Source organism: Eumetopias jubatus, unplaced genomic scaffold (genome assembly GCF_037043125.1).
Source record: "Eumetopias jubatus isolate StellerSeaLion01/CBP00866 unplaced genomic scaffold, mEumJub1_p1.0 scaffold_7, whole genome shotgun sequence".
NCBI classification, from domain to species: Eukaryota; Metazoa; Chordata; class Mammalia; order Carnivora; family Otariidae; genus Eumetopias; species Eumetopias jubatus.
This window is the reverse complement of record NW_028274813.1, coordinates 117,936,346-117,959,478: the sequence shown is the minus strand read 5'-3', so window position 1 is coordinate 117,959,478 and position 23,133 is coordinate 117,936,346. Positions and strand designations below refer to the sequence as shown.

The 23,133-nt window shown below is 57.6% G+C and overlaps 1 protein-coding gene and 2 long non-coding RNA genes across 3 annotated transcripts; 1 reads left to right on the top strand and 2 right to left on the bottom strand.

The window, feature by feature from the left end:
* Nucleotides 1-1,169: 1,169 nt before the first annotated feature.
* On the bottom strand, nucleotides 1,170-7,306 carry LOC114201246 (uncharacterized). Its single transcript, XR_003607608.2, has 4 exons — nucleotides 6,997-7,306; nucleotides 2,828-3,254; nucleotides 2,652-2,713; nucleotides 1,170-1,466 (listed from the first exon to the last, which is right to left on the bottom strand). It is a non-coding gene; the product is annotated as an uncharacterized LOC114201246 (long non-coding RNA).
* CTSH (cathepsin H) lies at nucleotides 6,153-21,105 on the top strand. The gene is made up of 12 exons (XM_028093800.2): nucleotides 6,153-6,290; nucleotides 10,346-10,377; nucleotides 11,026-11,131; nucleotides 11,996-12,066; nucleotides 12,656-12,760; nucleotides 15,134-15,220; nucleotides 15,675-15,730; nucleotides 16,829-16,910; nucleotides 18,000-18,068; nucleotides 19,013-19,119; nucleotides 19,935-20,060; nucleotides 20,726-21,105. The coding sequence occupies exons 1-12, from the start codon at nucleotides 6,200-6,202 to the stop codon at nucleotides 20,799-20,801; spliced, it is 1,008 nt and encodes a 335-aa protein (XP_027949601.1). The 5' UTR covers nucleotides 6,153-6,199; the 3' UTR covers nucleotides 20,802-21,105.
* Nucleotides 7,361-15,758, bottom strand: LOC148163984 (uncharacterized). Its single transcript, XR_015768590.1, has 2 exons — nucleotides 10,157-15,758; nucleotides 7,361-8,006 (listed from the first exon to the last, which is right to left on the bottom strand). It is a non-coding gene; the product is annotated as an uncharacterized LOC148163984 (long non-coding RNA).
* Nucleotides 21,106-23,133: the final 2,028 nt, after the last annotated feature.

Below are 23,133 nucleotides of genomic sequence, written 5' to 3'. Positions count from 1 at the left end.
GTGTATGTTCACTGTGCAAGTGTGACCCACACTCAGGCCAAGTGACTCATGCTAGAAACAGGAAAGGCCATTTCTCGTTGCCAGGACAGGGGCGGCAATGTGCTGCTCACACGGCCAGGGGCCCGGCCAACCTGCGGATCCTCTTCTGGGTCTGGGTCCTCCGCCGGTCCCACCTGCTGCTTCCTCTCCCTCGGTTTCCCCTGAGCCTCAAACCCAACCACAAACCCATACACCCGTTCCTGTTCCTCTCGTGCTGACTGCAACCCCATCAGGAGGGGAGCCCAGCACCTCCAAACCTCCCTCATCCGGGACCCAGGGCCCTTCAAATGTCACCTTTAATGCCCCAGCCTGTCACCATCGGACTCAGAATGAATGATGTCAGCTACTGCGGCTGTTGCTGCTGCATTTACATTGTGCTTGCTGTATACCAGGCCCTGGACGTGAGCCCCAGCACCCTGGTATCTCCACTGTGGAGGGCAAGGTACAGGAAACCTGACTTTCAAAATACCTAACCACCAGTATAGCCTGGCCCCTGACCACTCAGACTAACAGCCTAACGGGTACAAGCTGGCTGAAAATCAACCAGCTCTGCGAGACGCTCTCCAAAACAGTAAGGGAGAAAGCATAACAGTGTGTGGTGCACATTATTAATTCGGGGATTCTGGAAGAGGAAGCTTCTGTAGAGGAGAGAGGACAAGACAGGAGAACAGAGAGAGAGCTGGGGGTTGTGCCCGGCAAGGAGCTCACTTGTGGACTGATGAGGACTGCAGTGGTGGTGGACACTACAAGCAGAATAGGGATGTATCATAGGAGGTCTTAAGTGACAGGCAAAGGAGTGTAGACAGTGAGAATCTGTGGACAACAAGAGATTGAAGGAGGCTCTGTAGGAGAAATGACTGGAGGCAGACATGCTCTGGGCTCCAGCCCCCGAGCTCCTGCTTCCCCTAGATGCAAGAGCAAAACCAACTGAGCAGGGGAAGTGTGGGAGGTTGCAGAGAAGTCCAGAAACTGCTGCTCCCTCATAGGGCCGGGATTAGGGTGGACGAAGTGAGACACATCCCTCGGGTGCAAAATGGAAGGGAGTGCCAAAAAAAAAAAAAAGAACAGAGTAATCAAGATAAATTATATTTGAGTGCAATATTTTTAAAAATAAAAAAATTAATGCCAAAAATCTGTGATGAACAAAATATCACTAATAACTAAAACAATGATGGGATCTAACCATTCCCTCCTACGACATAACCTACTGCCTTTGCCCCAGTCCTGGCTTTGACGAACTGCAGCTTCTGGACTTGGCTGCGAGCCTTCACATTTCTGGCTGCAGCATCTCCAGGGCATAGCCAAGGGTGCTTGCGGTCTTCTCAGCGCACAAATGATGACTTCTCTTGCACTCAGAAGACATTTCCAGGGTGACTTCTCTAGCCCACAGCCCAGGTGGTAACCAAGATGACTAAGCAGAGTGTCTCCTGGTGGACGATGGAATAAGCAAGAGGTTTGAGTTCCTATGAACCTCCCTGATGCGGACTTACACCCCTCCTCTATTCCTTACCTTTCCCACTCGGCAGGCCCTTTTGTCACTCACCTCTGTATCTATCCGTCCATCTTTCATCCACCCCTTCCTTCCATCCATCCATCCACCCATCCATCCATCCATCCATCCATCCATCCACCCATCCATCCATCCATCCATCCATCCATCCACCCATCCATCCACCCATCCATCCACCCATCCACCCATCCTTCCATCCTTTCATCCATCCATTCACCCCTTCCTTCCATCCATTCTTCCATCCATCCATCCACCCACCCATCCATCCATCCATCCATCCATCCATCCATCCATCCACCCTTCCATCCATCCATCCATCCATCCACCCCTTCCTTCCATCCATCCATCCTTCCATACATGCATTTATCCATCCACCCCTTCCTTCCATCCATCCATCCATCCAACCATCCATACATCTATCCTTCCATCGATCCACCCAACCATCCTTCCATCCATCCATCCATCCTTCCATCCATCTATCCATCCACCCCTTCCATCCATCCTTCCATCCATGCATCCTTCCATCCATCCACCCATTCTTCCTTCCATCCATCTATCCACCCACCCCTTCCTTCCATCCGTCCATCCATCCACCCATTTATCCATCCATCCCTTCCTTCCATCCAGCAATCCATCCATCATCCATCCATCCATCCATCCTTCCATCCATCCATCCACCCATCCATCCATCCACCCATCCATCCATCCTTCCGTCCATCCATCCATCCATCCATCCATCCATCCATCCATCCATCCCTCCATTCATCCATCCATCCATCCATCCTTCCATCCATCCATCCACCCATCCATCCATCCACCCATCCATCCATCCTTCCGTCCATCCATCCATCCATCCATCCATCCATCCATCCATCCATCCATCCTTCCATCCATCCTTCCATCCATCCACCCTTCCAACCAGCCAGCCAGCCAGCAAGCAATGGCCCCTTTTATCCACTCAACCATCATACATGCACCTCTACAGTCATCTGCCCAATCACTCAGCCAAACCTCTGTCTGCCTACCGCACAAAATCAGCATGTGGGTGTGGGTGAAGCTCCACCACCTACCAGTACACCTACCAAACTTCTCTATGCCTCACCTTCTTTACCTGGGAAGTGGGTACATGTACACTCCAACAAGCTTCACGGGGTTGTTATGAGCCTGGAACAACACAATCCATGTCAGTGGTAGCTATGAGATCACACTGTTAACGCAGTTTCTACTATTACAAGATGCCAGAGCCAGGGTGCAGAAATTTATCTGGCAAGGACTCACTCAGTTTATCTCCTAAGAGGTTGACTCTGACAGGTGATCTGGAAAACCAGTTAAACCTGTAGGTAACAGCTGGGGATGAGCAACAGATGTGACCTAAAAAAAAAGGGATAAACAGAGGTGGGGCAGGCAGGCTGCAGTCCCAAGAACAGTAAGTGGGAGGCTTGAGGCATGCAGGTGGTCACCCCAGAATCCAGGAGCTGTGGTTTGGTTGGATGCCTGGCCCCTGCTGGTGCCTCAGGGGAGTGCAGACCCGGCCGGTCAGGAAAGTAGGAAGGCCTGGGGTTCGCTGTCATCCACCTGCTCCCGCGGGGCCGATGCCTACTTTTGAAGAGAATTCTGGATTCAGTCGGCCAGCAGTTCAAACCCCAGCTCCGTCACTTGGTTGTGTGGCCTTGGGCAAGTTGCCTATGTGTTTCAGTCATTTCGTCTGTAGAATGGGGATAAATAGTGAGCATTAAGAAAGTTTGTTCACAAAAAGCAGTTGGCACTGGGTCTGTCACATCCCTGAAGGCGGTAATGACTCCTGAGTGGGGAGGGTAAAAGCTGCTCCCGTCTCTTAGCCTCCCAGACCCCAGAAGTGCAAACGCGGGCCAGCCTCCTCACCCGCCACCTGTCTCCAGAGGCGCCAGTTAACCTGAGCATTTCACCTGGTGCGCTGGTGGCCCACTGCTGCCTAACAGTCACTGTCAACTTCAAACGACACAAATACACGATCCCACCGCTCTGAAGGTTAGACGTCCATGCGGATCTGGCGGGCTCCTCTGCCCTCGGTCTCACACGGCCAAATTCAAGGCGTCAGCCACACTGTCTTCCTTCTGGAGGTTCTAGGAACGAGTCCGCTCCCCAGCCAATTCAGGTTGGTGGCAGAACTGTTGGCTGGTGGGACTGAGGTCCCTGCCTCCCCAAGAGCTGTCGGCTGGGGCCGTTCTGTTTCTGGAGGCCGCCCACGTTCTTGGCCCCCCCTTCGAAGCAGGTGATGGCGGGCAAAGCCCTTCTTGGGATTCAAGCTCTCGGCCCTCCTTCTGGCTCATCTCTCTGACTCTTCCGCCTTCCTCTTTGGCTTTGAAGGGCCCACGCGATTGTACTGGAGGCCTCAGATAATCCAGGACCACCAGTTAAAGTCAGCTGACTCAAAACCTTAATTTCACCTGCAAAGTCCCTTCACGGCAGTGCCCGGATTGTGCCTGGTTGAATAACCCAGGACAGAACCTTCAGACTTCTGCCCACCACCCCGGCCCAGCAGGGCTGTGTTGCCAGCGCCAGTCTTCAACCCCACCTCTGTGGAAGCACAGATGACCAGAACTATGGAGAAGCCCTCACATGGGTGAGGCCCAGTGGGAGCCAGACATGCAGACAAACACCATGAAAATGGGTGCAGGTAGCCAAGGACGGAGAGTACAAGACTGAGCCCAGGTTTGGGGCGAGTCACTACAATGGTGTGAACCACCTGCTTAGGTCCCACAATAGATCTGCAGTAGGACGAGAGCCAAACACTAGTCTCTAACTGACCAAGCCAGTGCCTTCACACCGCAGCTCAGACCCTCTGGAATGATCAACGAAAGACGGTCACCAGGGACCCAGCACAGGGCAAGCCTGGGGTCTGAGATCATTAGGGCCCTTGGTCCCGCCACACTCCAGGCAACTGGGATGAGCAGGAAGGTGAGGAGCTTCCTGCCCACCCAAAGGACAAAACGCCTGCAGAGAGAGGACCCCTTTCTCCCAAGGCCAGTGACTTAACTGCAAATAACAATGCAGGGTATTCTCTGAGATCCTTGCCTCAAAGTGCATGCGGAGGGGCATCCAAACAAGGGCAAAATCATAAACTGACAAAGATCTGCTCTCTCTGCAAAGATGGTCTGGACTGCTGGTTCTCCAGCCGAGGCAGTGTCGCGTGCGCATGCTGTACAGAGATCACCCAGAGGCCCTTTAAGTGCACATTCCTGGGCCCTACCCACCATTCAGATCCCAGGAGAGAGACTCAAGAACCTGCTCCCCTGGGGCCTCAGAGGCAGGGCTGGGCTGAGCCCTTTGGGAGAGAAAACCTCAGCTGGAGGAAGGGCGGGAGGTGAGGGGGAGGGTGTGGGGGGAGGGGCGGAGGGCTGAGACAGGCCAGCCCCAAGGGCTTTGACCTCACCAAAATGCCTCTGGCAGCAAAAAAGCAGAATGACAGACTGCAGTAGATCAAACCTGGGCTCAGACTCCCTCTGCACACCGACTAGGAAAGTTAAGGATGTAGGAAAATGTTGGGGTTCAGAGCCCACAGCCGAGAAAGACTTCTTGAGACATCTTTGGTGCGCAAAGGTGGTTTTATTAAAGCACGGGGGACAGCGACCCTGGGCAGAAGGAGCTGTACTGGGGTCAGGAGGAGTGGCCTATTATACACTTTCGAGTTGGGAGGGGTTAGGGACAGTGTAAGTCTCTAAGGAATTTTGGAAGCAAGGTTTCCAGGATCTTGAGGAGGCCAGCTCCTGTTAGAAAGGTCATTTATTACTGTCAAGGGAAATTCTAGTCAGGAGACCCTTTAGATGGGGCTCCTGGGCGGCTCAGTCGGTTAAGCATCTGCCTTCGGCTCAGGTCATGGTCCCAGGGTCCTGGGATGGAGCCCTGCATTGGGCTCCCTGCCCCACGGGAGTCGGCTTCTCCCTCTCCCACTCCCCCTGCTCTCTCTCTCTCAAATAAAAAGAATCTTAAAAAAAAAAAATGTGTATCAGGGGGCCATATGCTTGGGGGATGATTGCTAACATGTATCCTGGGGGGGTTGAGAAAAAGGACGTTTCCAAAGGAACTCTCTGTTTAGACTCACAGGATCCTGTGGGGTTGGGATAGTGTTAAGCTGAGATTGCCTTTTGCCCTTAGCAGAGTGTCTGGTGAGGCAGCTGAGCTCCCAGAGGAAGCCCCCTTGTTTCCCACATCAGTTACCAGCCACTCTGGAGCCTCAGTTTCCCCATCTGTAAAATGGGAGTGAAGGTGGGGGGTCAACAACATGCACTCTGCTAGGTGAGGCTGTAGGTGAATATGCCCCCTGGGGGCGGACAGGGAGGGGGGGGTTTCGGGGGTGGGGGTGGTAGCGGGCAGGGAGAGGGCGAGCTCCGGGGCTCCGGGCGGGCAGGGAGAGGGCGAGGTCAGGCCGTGACCGCCCCCGCAGCACCCCCGCCCGCCGCGGGCCCCCTCCTGGCACGGCAGCAGGAAGGGGCGGTGGGGCGGGCGGCGGAGGGCAGGTGCGTCCGATTCCCCGGCGGGCCGGGCACGCAGGGCTGTCCCCGGAGCTCCGCCCCCGGAGTCCGGGAGTCTCGCCCCCGGGGCCCCGCCCCCGCCCCCGCCTCGGCCTCGTTCCCGGGCGCCCGCAGCCAGTCTGCGGGCCGAGCCGCCGCGATGTGGGTCGTGTTGCCGCTGCTGTGCGCGGCCGCGGGGCTCCTGGGACCCCCGGCCTGCGGAGCTACCGACCTCTACGCGAGCTCCTTAGGTACGGGGAGGGGGCGCCGCGGGAAAAGGGCCTCGCAGGGCCGGCTGGGTCCTCGGAGGACTGCGCGGTGGGGGGCACCTGGCTGGGGGCAGCGGGACAGGGCCTTTCCGCGGCCCCGGGACCAGGGCCTCTGCGCGTGGGGACCCGGGAGGGGTGAACTGCGTTATGGGAGGGGCCGGGAGGAGGGGGAGGTCTCAGAGGGCGTCTTGCGTGACCAGAGGAGCGGTGGGCTGGGGGTCCAGGGTTTCCCTGGCGCAGGCTGCTGAAGGGCTTGGAATGCCAGAGAAGCCCGCAGCCCCCGTGCGTCCACGCCCAGCCTGGGGGCATAGAGGACTTCGATGCCCCCTGCCAGTGTGAGCAGGGGCTTTCCAGCCTTTCTGGTAACTTCCCGGGGATCCCCATGGGCGCCTTGAGAGTCTTTCTGTAAAATGGGTTGGCTGGACTGTGGCCACAGCGACGTCTGTTCTAAGCCCTGAAACCCGAGGGTGTCTCTCCCAAGGTGTCGGACACCAGGAGTCCCCTGTAGGCCACGTGCGCTGTGCCGGGTCCAGCTGCGCTGTTCTTGCAGCCCTTGCCCTGCTGGGGGTCTAGGCACCTCCCCAGGCTGGAGGCCCTTCCCTGTGGGTCTTCCTGCTTCCCTGCTGCGGCCCACCCTCAGCCCACCACCTGCAGGCTCTGAGCTCACAAGACCACCTGCCCTACTCACCCTGGGCACAGAGAAGGGTTGTCGGAGAACAGCCTGGAGACAGGATGAAGGTCCCTGAGGCTCAGAATCTGCTCACTCTTCTCTGCTCATTTGTACAAGAAGGGCCCCCAGTCTCGCAGACCTGGGGGCCGGGAGCAGGGCAGCTTCGGGCCATCCCCCACCTAAGAAAGGCCTAGTGCCCCGGGGCTTTGCTTCACCCCGCCTGTGTTGGCGCCGAGTCCATCCCAGCTCCAGAGCAGGGCTCCGTAAGCTTCTTCGGTCAAGGGCCAGATGGTAAATATCGTGGGTCACACCCTCTGTGCAGCAACTCCTTAACTGGCCCTTGAGAACAGCCAGAGTATGCAAATGAATGAACCTCACCGTGTTCCCGTAAACTTTTATTTATGCACACTGAAATTTGAATGCAGATGCTTCGTCTTACAAAATGTTAATATATTTTTTTCAATCTTTTGAAAGTATAAAAAAAAAAAAAACATTTTTCAGTTTGCCATCATTTTCTGACCCCTGTTCTCCGGGCTGCCCACCCCAGTCCCCCAGACAGGGCATACATAAATGTACTTCTCCCAGAAGTCACAGTGGATTTGAAATGGGTCTGTCTGAGGTTGGGGCCGTGGGCTCAGCAACAGATCCTTCTGGTCCAGCCCAAGAGCATCTCTAGCTTTTTCTTCCACTGACCTCCTGTGAATGAGAAATAGCCTGGGCTTGTCATGCCTGCATGTCGCTTTTGAAATATCCCAGAGGTGAAGGCCAGTGGGTTGTCCTGAACTCTATCCTGCCTGAAATCCTGCTGGGTTGAGGTCTGTCTTCCTCTGAAGCCATCCCACTGCAGCAGGGCCCTGTAACCAGGATTGGGGATCCTACAGTCTTCGCAGGATTGTCCTGGGGGAAACGGGCATTTCTTCCCCAGGGAAAATGGCTGTAGCTTGGTTCCTAGGGTAGATGTGTGCCCCACAAAGGGAAATCAGAATGCTGAGCAGCATGATCTCCAGCCTGGGGAGTGGGAGGAGTCCCTGGAGAAACACAAAGAAATTCCAAGTGACTGTGGGCACGGAGAGGGGATCCGTGTCCAGCCCCTTTACAAACATCCTCTTTGCCAAAACCAATCTGTGCCTCTCATTCCTCCTGAATCTGAATTTGTGGTTCTAAACACATCAGGAGCAGCAAGAGACAGACGGTAACAAATCTTCTTCAAAACTGTTGTTGGTTCTTCAAGGAAACTGAAATTGAAGAAGAGAGGACCTCACCGAGGTATCAGCTGATGGGGTCTTAGAGCGTCATGTGATTGAGGCGTAGGAATGGAGAAACCTTGCTCTAAAAATTGCCTTCTTGGGTGCCTGGGTGGCTCAGTCGTTAAGCGTCTGCCTTTGGCTCAGGTCATGATCCCAGGGTCCTGGGTTCCCTGCTCTGCGGGAAGCCTGCTTCTCCCTCCCCCACTCCCCCTGCTTGTGTTCCCTCTCTCACTGTGTCTCTCTCTGTCAAATAAATAAATAAAATCTTAAAAAAAAAAAAATTGCCTTCTTTTCCTGGAAGCAATAAGTAATTAGGGATTTGCTTATTTAGCAGGATTTCTGAGTCTTTTGACCTATTAAAAAACAAAGACCAGGGGCATCTGGGTGGTTCAGTCAGCTGAGCGTCTGCCTTCAGCTCAGGTCATGGTCCCAGGGTCCTGGGATCGAGCCCCGCGTCAGGCTCCTTGCTCCGCGGGAAGCCTGCTTCTCCCTCTGCCTCTCCTCTCCCCACCACCCCGCTCATACATGCATGCTCACTTGTGCTCTCTCTCTCTCAAATAAATAAAATCTAAAAAAAAAAAAAAAACAAAGACCAGAATTAATGCTGACCCCTTAAAAAAAATAAAAAGGAAATATTCACCCATGAATTTATAAGTCCATGAGGGGGTTTTAGTTAGTAAAGTCCTGTTGATCTCATTAAGAGATGCATTTCTTTTCTCTTTTTTTTTTTAAAGATTTTATTTATTTATTTGACAGAGAGAGACACAGCGAGAGAGGGAACACAAGCAGGGGGAGTAGACCATGACCTGAGCTGAAGGCAGATGCTTAACGACTGAGCCACCCAGGCGCCCCTTCTTTTTTCTTTTTTAAAAGATTTATTTATTTATTTTAGAGGGAGAGCATGGAGGGGAGGGCGGGCAGAGGCAGAGGGAGAGAGAATCCCAAGCTGACTCCACGCTGAGCGGAGAGTCTGACATGGACCTTGATCCCACGACCCTGAGATCAGGACCTGAGCCAAAACTGAGAGTCAGACCCTTAACCGACAGAGCCCCCCAGGCGCCCCAAGTGATGCATTTCTGATACAAGTTTACTTTTTATGTTTGACAATTACTTTTCATAATGTATAATATATTTGAAATATTTTAATCAGTTGGGGTGTTGATGAGGAGTATTCAATTCAGAATAAATTCATACAATGTTCAGAGATGTGTGAGTCACGGGAAGCAAAAGTAATTTCAGTGTATGCTTTTTGTCCTTGTGGCTGCATCAAAGGATGCTAGGGCATCCAGTGTAAACATACGCTTCCTTATGTGCGTCTTACTGACGGCGGGCATCAAATCAGATGGTACGCGGATTCCCTCAGCTAGCTTTAAAAGAAGGATGTGGCAGTCTTATTTTAAAATGACAATATTTAGGGGGCGCCTGACTGGCTCACTCCGTAGAACGTGTGACTCTTACTAATCTCAGGATCGTGAGTTCAAGCCCCATGGTGGGCGTGGAGCCTACTTAAAATTTTTTTAAAAATTAAAATGACAGTATTTCCAATAAGCTGGAATACATTCTTTGTGGTTGTTTAAATTTAGGATGAAATTTTAGGTAATTCAGACACACACAAGGGCAGGTAATCGGGGGGGTCCTTCCACAAATAGCAGGCCAGCCTGCTTCTGTGCCCCAAGTCGGCTGGGACAGAGGGCACCGGACACGGCAAAGTCCAAGGTACTTGTTAGCTGTCCCTTGAAGAAAAAATATGCTGACCCTCGGGGTATAGGTTTTTTAACTAACTGCGTGTTGAAATATATCATACAGTAAAGTACACAAGTCATTAAATCACGTTTCTTTGAATTTCCACAATCCACGCGCCGTTGTATGAGCAGAAGCAGGTGCAGACGCCCGCCCTGGGGACATCCCCTGTCCCGACTGTCGGGAGTTACCTTAGTTGCCGCCACCCCTGCGGGACGAGCCGGACTTCTGCATTCTGCACGCCATTTTTGGTGCCTTCAGTGTCACCTAGTTTCCTGAAATGCAAATCGGCTCCCAAGTGCCCTGCTTGGCCAAAGGTTCTACTTCCTGGCCAGGCGCCCCGGCCTCATTTCTTTCTTTCTTTTTTTTTCTTTTTACAGAGAAAGTTCACTTCAAGTCATGGATGGTGCAGGTCAGTGCTCAGCTTCTCCCTGAAGCTTTTCATTCCTCTGTTGCCTGTTACCTGACCCGACTGGGCCAGATTGGAGGCAGTGGGAAAGGCTCTTCCCAGCCCACACCCCTGGGTCTCTCGGGACTGGGAATTGGCCAAAGTGGGAAAGATCCAGTTAGGTCCACGCCTTCCAGAGAGTTGTCCCCAGCGGTGAAGGTGGCTGGCAGCCTTCCAGCCTTGGGACCCGCGTCCGTATTTTGTGTTCAGGGACATTGCGTGTTGGCCGCAAAATTAATTGGAGAACTCTACTGCACATGCTTTTGCAAAAGGGTGATTTTTGCCAGAGACGGGAGCCAGCCCCCGCCGTGGCGTCCGTGGAGGGCCTGCACTTGGCGTGTCTCTTCACCAGGGCCTGTGGGATGCTGGCTGATTTCGGGCAGCTGCGAGGCTTTGGGCTGGCCTCGGGTCCCTGGAGGCCCGGCGTGTGCTTTGTAACCTCCTGACTTTCACAGCTGAGACCCGCAACAGTGTCCTGCCTCCTAACGCGGCTTTGGCTCCAGAACTGTGCTGGAAGGAAGACCTCCGTCCCTCCTCTTAGAAAACAGACTGTCTCCTTCTGGTGAGCTGCATCTTGCTTCCGTGACTTACCGCTGATGTGTTTTGTTTTAGCACCAAAAGAAATACAGCTCAGAGGAATACCACCACAGGCTGCAGACGTTTGTCGGCAACTGGAGGAAGATAAATGCCCACAACGCTGGGAACCACACATTTAAAAGTACCGTGGGCTTGCCCTTCCTCCAGGCTCCTCGCGGCCGCGTCTCAGAAACCAGTGATGACTGAAGGCCCACCGGGGACTTAGGGTGGAGGGATGGTCAGAGCGCAGGGCCCGAAGCCGTACTGAGCTGATCTCAGGTTCTGGCTCTGCTGTTATTCTCGGAGATTCCGTGAAGCTCGGGGCCGGTGGCTGGCTGGGTGGTCGCAGAGTTTACGGGAGACCCTGTACAAGCCCCACCTGTTCCTGCCAGCCCCGGGTCTGTCCCGGACACCGAGCCCTGCCCTTGGACTGCTGGGTGGCAGAAACGGGCTCTGCCCTCGGACACACACGCAGCCTCAGCCACGTTGTGAATGTGGGCAACAGGCATAGATGGGGGGAAGTGGTGCCTGAATCTCATTTGTGCCCAGCGCTCTGTGGGACCGTGGGGGGGCCGACGAGCGTCTCACGTTCTACCCGGCTGTCATGGGGAGATGCGAACCCTCCCCGCCCCGGGACAATGTGGGGACCGGAGGGGGTGCAGGTAGGAATGCACCTGGGCAGGTGTCGATGCTCCTCGCTGGGACGCCCACCGGACTCTCCGGGGGGGGTCTACACGCTGGGTGCCCGGGCCCCACCACACGCCACCTGCACCCACAACCCCGCCGTGCAGCCCAGACGTGGGTAGCTCTGAAGCCCAGAGAACGTTGACCTTGGTATATTCCATTAAATTACATTTAAAACCTAAAAAGAAGCCAGTTGCTGCAGCTAGAAATAGGACCCAGGTTAACTTGGGGTTTCTTGGTTTTCTTCTGTTTCTTTATATGACTGTCTTATTGAGCGTCTCTTTTTTCTTTGGGTTTTTTTGTTTTTCCTTCTCTTTTTCAGTGGGGCTGAACCAGTTTTCGGACATGAGCTTTGCTGAAATAAAACTCAAGTATCTTTGGTCGGAGCCTCAGGTAGGTGTCGTTCCTTGTGACCAATCTGACTTCCCACTCAGACCTTTGGAATAAGTTCAGAGTCCGGCTCGGCTCCCAGCCAGACTGCTCCCCACCCAGCTTCGGGGGGCCGCAGGTTCCTGGGGAGTCAGGCGGCCCCCAGCAGTTCCTCAGTCCACGCCCCTGGCCTCAGCCACGTGGGCCCCGAACTTAGGGCTGCCAGAGGAAACACAGATGCGCAGTTAAAACAATTTCAGAAATAAAACTGAATTTCAGGTAAATAACACCTAGCCTTTCAGGGTAAATCCATCATGAATACCGGGCAGGACATACTTACGCTATAGTTACTCCTCGTTTATATGAAGTTAAAATTGAACTATGGGAACTGTGTTTTTATTGGTTAAATCTGGCTCCCTGGTCCTCGCCGCCCCCCGCCCCCGGTGCTCCCAGGGCGACAGGTCATCCAGCATTTGGACCAGCAAGTGGGGGCAGGACGGTTCTTACAGAGATGGTCTTTCTCATGCTCTCTTGGTGATTCTGTTTTAATTGCACACTTTTCTGTCAAAAAGGTTTTTTGTTCTCCTGAAAGAATTGTATTTGGTCCTTCCAGAATTGCTCAGCCACCAAAGGTAACTACCTTCGAGGGACTGGTCCCTACCCGCCCTTTGTGGACTGGAGGAAAAAAGGGAAGTTTGTGTCACCGGTGAAAAATCAGGTATGGGCCGCCACCCCCATCCTTGGTCCGTAAAATAGCCTCATTCGCAGACAGTACACCAGGAAGAGAACCTCAGAAGGAGCCCTGAACTGTGGCAGGCGTATCCCCAGCTCTGCTTCTCCTCGTCCTCCCTCCAGCTGCGCTCCTCTGAAAGGCTGGGAGGTTATGAGGTCCGTGGGCTGCTCTGGAGGAAGAGACGGTCCCTCTTTATTGGACTGCAGTTCACCTGCACCCCTGCCCGGAGTTGCCACTGGCCCAGGCCTCAGAGTCGCCCGAAACGTCATATTCCCTATGCCCTGAGAGATGGGACAGCGGGGCCCCCGCTCTGCAGGGCCCGGCCCAGCCGCTTTCCCTCCGGGTGGTGGCGGGAGCTCAGCGGGCAGCGATGCCAGGCTCCGGACGCACTCTGGCCGCGGGGAACAGCGTGTGTCCCACGTTCTGCACCCACAGGGCTGCGGACCAGGCGGCTGGCTCTGTGCCGGAGGGTCTGAGCCCGCCCCCTGCTGTCTCCTCTGCCCACTGTGTTCCTCCCTCCAGAAGGATGTCACCCTCTTACCTCCAGAAAATGGGAGGAAGGTTACCCTCCTGGAGACACTGGCCTTCCCACTGAAAGTCTCCCTGAGAAACATGTTCTCCTTGTCCTTCAAGCCGGGGGGTGGGGGGGGGGCACGGCATCCTCTCCTCCCAGGCTCGGGGTTCCCGGAGCCTGCGAGAGATCTGGACGCTTACCCCAGCACCCGGGAGCCAGAGTGACTCCCCTCCCAGCACCAGGGGCAGAACAAAGCCGCGCTCTCCCCTACCACCCAGACGCAGTTTTTAGACCATCTAAGAATCCCAGGACAGTTGGGGCCCCTGGGTGGCTCCGTCGTTAAGCGTCTGCCTTCGGCTCAGGTCATGATCCCAGGGTCCTGGGATCGAGCCCCGCATGGGGCTCCCTGCTCGGCGGGAAGCCTGCTTCTCCCTCTGCCCACTCCCCCTGCTTGTGTTCCCTCTCTCGCTGTGTCTCTCTGTCAAATAAATAAAATCTCAAAAAAAAAAAAGATTTTATTTATTTGAGAGAGAGAGAATCCCAAGCAGATTCCTGCTGAGTGCAGGGCCCGATGTCACGACCCTGAGATCATGACCTGAGCTGAAACCATGAGTCGGCCACCTAGTCGACCGAGCCGGCCAAGCGCCCCAAGAATCCCATGACAGTTTAAAACAGCAGGTTTTCAGTGTGGAAGCCTGAACATGCTCACTCTTGGGCAGGTAGGCAGAGACGTCCGTCAGGCAGACTGGGCCGCCTGGCTGTGGGGGCTGGACGGAGGCGGTCACCCGTAGGCTCGCGGCATCTCGCCGTGGCCACTGTGTGATGTAGACACAGCAGCAGGATCTAACGTTAGCTCGGCCACCCCTCGAGGGCTTCCCACTTCACAGAGGAGCAAACAAGGGCGAGGGGCTGGCCCGGCGGCCAGGTAGACGGGGGACACAGGCAACTCCAGAGCAGGTCTCCGCTCCCAGGCCAGCGCCCACGGCTCGGCCTGCTCTGCCACCTTCAGCCGGGCCAGGCCCAAGCCTGGACCGGCCAGAGACGCTCACACAGGGTTGTCCCTGTACTGACGGAAGGATGTGGGACAGAGACCAGGAGGGAGGCCCGCAAGCCGAGAGGACTGACCTGAGGGCAGGGAAGAGCGTGGGTGGTGAGAGGGATTCGGGAGGCAGAACCGTCCGGCGAAGAGACAGACGAGCCAGCAGGACCACATCTGCACCTCTGACGGCCCTGGGAGTCAGGCACGAGGCCCCGTTTTCCAGATGGTGGAGCGGAGGTTGAGCGGCGGGAAGTGACCCCCTGGCTCTCACAGTGGGCACGTGGCAGAGCCGGGACTGGAACCGGGCAGGCAGGCAGGCGGGCTCCGGCGCCCGACCCTCGCGTCCAGAGCCTGGCCCGTGACTGTGGCAGGAGGTGGGGCGAGCCCAGCAGAGGCAGGTGTCTGGGCCCGGATGGAGGTCGGGGCTGGTGCCAGGCTTGAGGAGTTGCTAGTTTAAGCGGGAGGACTGTGGGTGGAATGAGGTTGGGGGGGCGGCGGCAGAGAAGGTTCTGGAAACAAGACTTGAGTGAGTCCTTCTGAGAAAGCCTGGGGAGGAGAGGAGCCGGCATAAGATCCAGACGCAGAGGGAAAGCCAGCAACACACAGAATGGCCGGTGGGCTTGGTCTGCGAGGGGCCGGGACTGGGCGGGCACTGGTGAGGCTGGTGAGGCTGGTCACCTCAGTGGCGACGTGGAGGACCCTAGCCACACAGGGCCCGCAAGGGTCAGCATGGATGGGAGCCTGGGCTTCTCCCAGGCCTGCGTCCTGGGGTCTCCGTGACCGACCCCAACCCTGGCCTCTGTAGGGCGGCTGCGGCAGCTGCTGGACCTTCTCCACCACGGGGGCCCTGGAGTCCGCCATCGCCATCAAAAGTGGGAAGCTGCTGTCTTTGGTAAGCAGTCTGCCGCGGGGGTCACCTCCCGAGGTCACAGCTTCGCCCCAAGGCCTGACGGGGGGGCCAGGGGGGCTTCAGGTGGGGGTGCTGTTTCCCTGGACATCAGGCGCCCCAGCCTCATGGACATTTGGCCTGCGAAACCGGACGCCCGTTTTCCTAGAAAGAAACGCGGCTTGTTGAGGAGGCAGCCCAGGGCTCTTCCCGGTGGGTCCCGCTGGTCCTTGTTTGGCACCCGAGGCCTTTGGAGAGCGGAGCTGGGGGGGGGGGGCAGGCCTCTAGGAGCTGTGCCCTGCCCAGGCCTCCCCGAGAGAGGGCCAGGGCCTGTGTGTCCAGCCGCTGACCCCAGGGCGAGGGGCGAGGGCGGTTGAGGGCCTCGAGGGGAGGCAGAGCAGGGTCCGCAGCGGGCCTGGGCGGCGTCCAGCCCTGCTCTGCACCCCGTGCCTTCTTGCAGGCAGAACAGCAGCTAGTGGACTGCGCCCAGAACTTCAACAATCACGGCTGCCAAGGGTACGGCCCTGACTGCGCGTGGGCCCGGAGCCCCCCTCCCTCCCCACGATGGCTTCTGTCCCGCCCAGCACAGCCCCACCCCACACACTGTCACGAACGGGACGGTCACCTCACATGCCTGGGGTCCCTCGGCCAGAACAGGGCCCTACCTCCACAGTGTCCCCCAGCCCTCTCCCCCCCGTGCACGTGGCTCCATTAGCCCCCGAGGCCAGCGGCCAGGTCACCACATGGGTCTGGCTGGCCTTCCCGCACCGAGGGAGCTCCAAGCAGCTCAGCTTCGCCGGCTGTGAGGGACCCTCTACGAGGTGACGTGCTCGGGCCTGAAGGCTGTGTCTTTATTGGACCTGCTTTCCTGGCCCCTTCCTAGAATGGTCGCCGGGGATTTATCTGCTCGTGTGTCTCGAGTCCGGGGTAGCTGTCCTGGCACTGGCATGCGTCCAGCCCGGCCCCCTTCCCCCCGTGGCCTAGGCGGGCTCCACCTGCTCGGGGGGAGCTGACCCCACGTATCAAGGGAGTCTGTGTGCTCTAGCTCTGTGAGCACCTGGCTGGGCCCTGGGGGTACAGCAGCCAGTGCAGCGCGAGGGGCTGAAGTTCTAGCTGGTGAGACTGGAAACAGTGTGCCGTGGGTCAGGGGGTGCCGGGGAGGGGGAGCGGGAGGGCCGGGGTTGCCGGGAGCCGTGGCTGGATGGCCGTGCGTGGATCCTGGGCAAGCTGTTCAGCCTTTCTGAACCCCAGGAAATGACCGCGTCGGCTCCACAGGGTGGGTGTGAGGGGTCGGCAGTCAAGTTTGTCGAGCGCCTGCCAGTCGGGGCCCAGTGGTGGCCAATCCCTGGCGCCGGGCGGGTCCCTTCCGCTGTCCTGACGAGGGGCCTGGCCCGGGGTCCCTGATGCACATGCAGCTGTCTGTGGACTCCAGGCGTCTCTCCCGAGTCTGTCGAGCGCGGTCCTGGGGCCAGGCAGGTGGGGCGGCTCCGCGAGCCCCTCCCGGACCCCAGAGAGCTTTTCTGCCGCCGGGCCGTGGCCCTGGTCAAGGCCTCCAGCTCTGCAGGCGCCACCTGGGCTGGTGCAGGTGGGCATCTCTGCGTGTGCTTCTTGCAGGGGCCTCCCCAGCCAGGCCTTCGAGTACATCCGCTACAACAAGGGCATCATGGGTGAAGACAGCTACCCCTACAAGGGCCAGGTAATCCCGGTCTCGGCCCGCAGTCCGCCTCAGCCTCGGGGAGCACCGTCTTCCCCTTGAGCTGCAGCAGGGCCCCTCCCACCAGAATCATGTACACTCACCAAGTTCATTCCTTCACCTCCTCGGCTTGCCCGAGCCCAGCGCCCTCCCCAGACCCGCGGCCTCCGGCCCGGTCTCTGGCAGCCCCCTGCCACCCCCCACAGTTCCCGTTCTCCCGGGTCCTCCCTGCCCGCCGAGTCACCGGGGCGCCGGCCTCCACTGCCCTTCCCGCCCGTCAGCACCGGCCGCGCGGTCACTCTCATGCTGACCACGCTCTCCAGCACCTGCACCCGCTCTGCCCCGGGCCTGCTGCCGCCTCACCCCGGCCCGTCCACGGCCCTGTCTTTCCCCCCAAACCTGTGGCTCCACCAGCATTTCCTCTCACTGATGACTAACACCAGTCCTCCCAAAACCTGCTGGCCACTGGCGGGCTGACCACTCCAGACCCTCACTTGAGTTCTGCCTGCCAGCCATGAGAGACCCCACACCGCTCCTGCGGTCCGTCCATGACCCTGTCTCCGTCCAGCTGTCCTGGGGCCGCCAGGTGGTCTCCCAGACCTCGCTCTGACCACTCACCTGCCTCGTGTGGCCCCTCGTAAACCTCAGGCTCCGGCCCAACCGCTTGCTGGCTCCCAAACACCACGCCGTGCCTCTCGCCGTCCCCACCTTCTGCCCTGTCTCGGGAGAGCGCGCTCTTTCCCATGTGACCTGCTGCTGGGCCTGCCTTGTGTCCGCGAACCTGTGCGCACCGGGACTGGCGCTCCCCGCCCCCGCCAGGCAGGCTCCTGCCCACCTGCAGTCCTCGCCAGGTCCCCCAGGCTCCGCGAGCCCACCTCCGTGGGAGCCAGCGCTGGGCCGGGTCGCCCCTGTGAGCTCCTGGAGGACAGGGATGCCTCTGACCCCCGACTTGAGTGACCCCCATCGCCCGGCCCCTGCGCTCGGAGCTTCGGCTGCACAGACGCCAGCAGGTGGCACAGGGGAGGCCTGAAGTCTCAGCCTGGGGCCAGGCCCCCCTGAGTCGAGCTCCACACCCTCTGCTGCCCTGAACAGGACGGTGACTGCAAGTTCCAGCCCAGCAAGGCCATCGCTTTCGTGAAGGATGTGGCCAACATCACCATCGTGAGTAGCGACCCTTCTCTCCGATGGGCAGGGTGTTCTCGCCAGGAGGCCAGCGTCCACCACGGTCGGCTGGGCAGTGGGCGCAGCAGCCGTCCTGGTGGCATATCCCTGAGACTAGAAAGGCTTGATGATCGTGGCGCCCCAGTCTCGGTGTCTGCAGGAGGGGGGGTCGGGTTGTGGGACGAGCATCAGGCACTCAGGCTCTGACCTGGGTCTGGGCCGGGCTCCAGTCTGGTCTGTTTTCTCCTTTGTAAAATGCAAGCAGTAATCCCCTTCCCGCGGGGGAGGGCATGACCGCAAGAGCGACCGGCGTCAGCGTGTGAGAGATTGAATGCAAATTCATCCGGTCGGGATGCGCCAGGTTACACTGCGGCAGCAGACAACCCCCAAGTGTGGAGTTTGTGTCTCCCGCGGGGCGGGGCTGTCGGCGTGGCGCGGCCGCACTCCTGGAGGCTGGCTTCCATCCAGGACGCAAGCAGAGGGACAGAGTGGTCGACTTTGCTGGCTTTGTGGGGGCAGGGGTGCCGGGGCAGGGCAGGGGGAGTCCCAGGGGGACTGGAGGGGGACCGCCGCGAATGGCCGTAAGGGACCCAGTGAGCCGGTCCGCCTGCACCCACAGCCCCTACTGTACGGTGGGGTGTCCCTGGGAAGACAGGGCCCACAGACCAGACCAGCCAAGTGGGGGAGCCCACGGGGGAGCCAGGGTTTCGGAGGAGGGACCCATAAGCCAAATAAGAGACCCAGAGGAGCCCGGCCGTTCCACACAGCCCCAGCATCTGCTGTGAGGAGGGGGCAGCCTGCCCCTCGGTGGCTGTTGGGCCTGACACAGCCTTCCCTTCCTTCCTTCCGGACACCCGCACCACCCCGGGCGCCCATCCCTGCCTCGGGGCAAAGGGCTGTATTTGGGAAGGGGGGCAGAGGGGCGACAGAGTGTGTGTCCACAGAATGACGAGGAGGCGATGGTAGAAGCCGTGGCCCTGTACAACCCTGTGAGCTTCGCCTTCGAGGTCACCAGCGACTTCATGATGTACAGCAAAGGTGTCTACTCCAGGTGAGCCGGGGTCCCCGCAGGGACAGGGGCCGGGCGGTGTCCCCGTGGCAGGCAGGGCTGGCCCTCCACACACCCCGCGTTGACCCTGCGGCCGTCGGGGAGGGCAGACCCAGTCCGAGGGCAGCAGCGGCCTCCAGTTCCGAAAACCCAGTTCCGAGAGGGAGGACGAAGGAGCTGCTCTCAGGATCCGGGAAGGGGGGCTTCCCCACCGAGCTGTTCTGGAACAGGCTCTCCTCACCCTTGCCCCCGGACACCCGCCTGCCCTGCATCGTGAGCAGGCCCGAGTCCCAGGGCCGTCCTGCCCTCTCGAGCCGTGGCCGCGGAGACCTCAGATCCAGCACGTGTCCTCCCCGTCCCCGTGCTGCCCGAGACCCTGCCGCCCAGACATGCACGCTCACCCGTGTGGCCTTGTGCAGGCCCCACCAGTCTGTCCCTTACGCGGCCAGGATCCACCTCCTGGAGCGCTCCCTGGGCGCACCAGCCTCAGCGGCGCCAGTGTCCCCCGCCCCCCAGGGTTCGGGGTCAGCTGGGCTGGGGGACCCTGGGGATCTGGGCCCACTGCCCACCGCAGCCACACTGAGGGGCCTTCCCAGGGCCCCCCACCCCTACTGGGCTGACCCCCTCCTTGGGTCGGCTCCCTGCCAGACGCAGCAGCTTCCCGAGGACGGGGTCTTGCACCAAGGGAGCAGAGCGGATTCCCCGCGCTGGGAAACGCTGCTTCGGAGCCTCAGAGGACCCTCGTCGGATGGGGCTGAGCCGTCCCAATGCATTCTTCCTTCCTGTGTGTTCAGACCTTCTTTATTTTCCATTTCCAGCACTTCTTGTCATAAAACTCCGGATAAAGTCAACCACGCGGTCCTGGCTGTTGGGTACGGAGAACAGAACGGGATACCCTACTGGATCGTGAAGAACTCTTGGGGCCCCTACTGGGGGATGAACGGGTAAGCATCATCCGGTCCCGTGTGCAGGGAGGGGCGTCACTGCTCAGGTCGGGGGGCCTAGGGGGTCTCCTCTCCCTCAGGTACATGGCGTCTCAGCCAGGGCTGGTCAGCCGGGCCCCAGTGCAGGCCCGGGGGAGGAGCCCAAGGCTGAACCCCACACCCGAGGGGCCCCCGTGCAACCCTCTCCTGTCCTGGGCCCCACATCCCAATGATTCTGTGTCGGGACGTTGTCCCAGTAGGATCTGGGGGCGGGACCCAGCCGGCGGCCGGGAGGGCGGGTCGGGAGAAATCCAGGCTGCAAGCTTACCGCTGACGCTTCACAGCCTCTCCCAGGGAACCGGGGGCCGCAGGTGCACACCCCGCAGGGGCTGTGTCGTGTCTGCCGTCAGACCCCGGGTCCTCGGGGGGCCTGTGACGAGTCCATCACTGAGTGAGGGCCTCGTGGGGGCTGAGGAGCCCCGGTAAATTGTGAGGACAGCAAGAGTGGACACAGTACGGCAGCCAGAGGGACGGAAGGGGAAGTTGTCCAGAGTCAGGTCAGCGGTTTCCTGGCGGTAAGCCAGGCCCTCACCCCTGGAGTCAGATCTCGGGGAGTGGCAGAACATTCCGGAAAGGGCAGTGGTGAGGAAGCCCCAGCCAGGCCCCAGCTTGCTCTGTCCACCCAGGTACTTCCTCATCGAGCGTGGGAAGAACATGTGCGGCCTGGCAGCCTGCGCCTCCTACCCCATCCCCCTGGTGTGAGTGGGGGTGCCCCGGCGGCCCGCCGGCGAGCAAGGGCAGAGCGGGCCGGTGGTGGAAGGCCTGCTCTGCAGGAAGGGGGGCCCGTGGCCCCGTGCCGGGCCTGGAGGCCGTGAGAAAATGAGGAAGAAGAGTCCTCCCCGCCCGCCCCGGAGCAACAGGCCTACCCGTGTTTTCCGAGGTGAAGGAGGCCACCAGCTGTGTGCCTTAAACATGCCTTTAACTGACTCGAGAATACTCTTTATTTCCCACAGCACCCCGACTGTCTTTTCTGTGATCTTTACCCAATAAACATGTGGTGAGCTCCTCCCCGGGCCAGGCCTGTGTGTGTGCGGGGCCCTCCCGGGACGGACACGGGCCTGGTCCATCCTGCAGGCTCCCGTCCCCTGGGGGGCAGGGGGGCATCCAGGGGCTGCCTGGCTGGGAGGATGGTGTGGGCCCAGGGGTCACTGTCCACCCCGCGAGATGCCCAGGAGGAGGAGCAGGCTCAAGTCGAGACCTTGGCGGGTTGTGCCCCATGGGTCGGGGAGGAGGAAACATGGGCAGGCTTGTCAGAGTCAGGATTCAGACCCGGTCATCAGCCTGGAAGCCTGGCCTCCGTCCCCACACACCGGCCCTCCTGCCAGGACTGCCCACCCCATCCTCACCAACCCCTCCCCTGAACATGCCTGATGCTCCTGCCGACTCCACGCCATCCCTTCCCTCTTGAGAACTCAGGGTTCTCCGTTCAGAAGGTGGCCGCAGGATTGCTGCCACGTCCTGTGGCATCTGGGCTCCGGGAGCAGGGTCCACGGGCTGAGCTGCGGCTCTGCTCTTCGTCCTGCGGTTCACGGTTCCCTTAAGGTGAAGGCTCTTGTGTCATTTGGGCCACCTGGACAGCTAAAGGCTTGAGAACATTTGAGAAAAAAAAATGTAGTTTTTGATAAGGTTCATTTAGAAAATAACTGGGGCGCCTGGGTGGCTCAGTCGGTTGAGCGAGGGCCTTCGGCTCAGGTCATGATCCTGGAGTCCCGGGATCAAGTCCCGCGTCGGGCTCCCTGCTGAGCGGGGGGTCTGCTTCTCCCTCCGACCCTCCCCCCTCTCGTGCTCTCTGTCTCTCATTCTCTCTCAAATAAATAAATAAAATCTTTAAAAAAAAAATAACTGTATGGTTTTCATCTATTAGAAAATTCCAGTAACATGAGATGCTGCAACAACAAGACAGAGTTGTGAAACACAAGTGTATTTCTTTGATACAGTACAGTCCTAGACCCATGGTCAGTGGCATTAAAGGCAGACATGTGACAAATAGGCCCAATACCAGCACTGTTGCTTAACATCAATCTGGAAGATCTGGCCACTGCAATAAGGGAAAAAAACCAAATGAATGTCTGCAGACAGTATGACAATGTGGCTTAAAAACATCCAAGAGAGTCTACGTAAAAACCCAGAACTAATAAACAGTTCAGAAAGTGGGTGGTTACCAGACACAGAAGACACAGAAAGTCAACAAAACCCAAAAGAAAAACATGTCCATGACTGCAACGAAACTAGTGGCCAGAAGTCACCATCAGAAAAATACCAGAAGTCTACATACTTAGAAAATGACACAATTATTAAAAGCAAAAGCAAGACTTGACCATATTGAGCAGCACGCCATACCCTTGAGTGGGAAGGTCAACACAAGGAAGTTGACTCTTGCCCAAAATAAAAGCACGGGTTTGGTACATTCCCAAATAAAATGTGAATAAAATTGTCTGATACTTTTTATTTTTGAGGGAAAACAAGGCCAAAATGGTTAAGAAGATCTTATAAGTGATGGGAATGGATGTGAATGCTTGAAAGTGTCCCCATCTAAGAACAGGTAGATCAATGACCCCAAGTCCACAAAATGAGAATTCAGGACATAAGTAGCAGGTGAACAAATTAATCTTTACTAAATAAAAGGTGCTAGGAAATTGGGCAACTATTTGGAACAACAATTTAACCTAAATCTTCACCCACACTTTTTAAAATAAACTTTTTAAATTTTGTAAACATTTCAGATTTACAGAATTATTATGAAGACAGTACAAAGAGTTTCCATATATCTCACACCCAGTTCTCTCTGTTACTGTCTTGGTATGGAGTACGGTATATTTATCAAAATTAATGAACCAATACAGAACACTCATTAATCCTATTCTCATGAAGTTACTCATTTTTTTTTTTGAAAAATATTCTGGAGGAGATTTCAGAGAAATACAAATTACCACAAGAAATCAAATAGCCATTTCAAAATTTCCACACTCATTACAGACTGTGGGCTTAGGCGTGGCCACAAACTCTGGGTCTCGGGGCAGACGGCCCCCCGAAG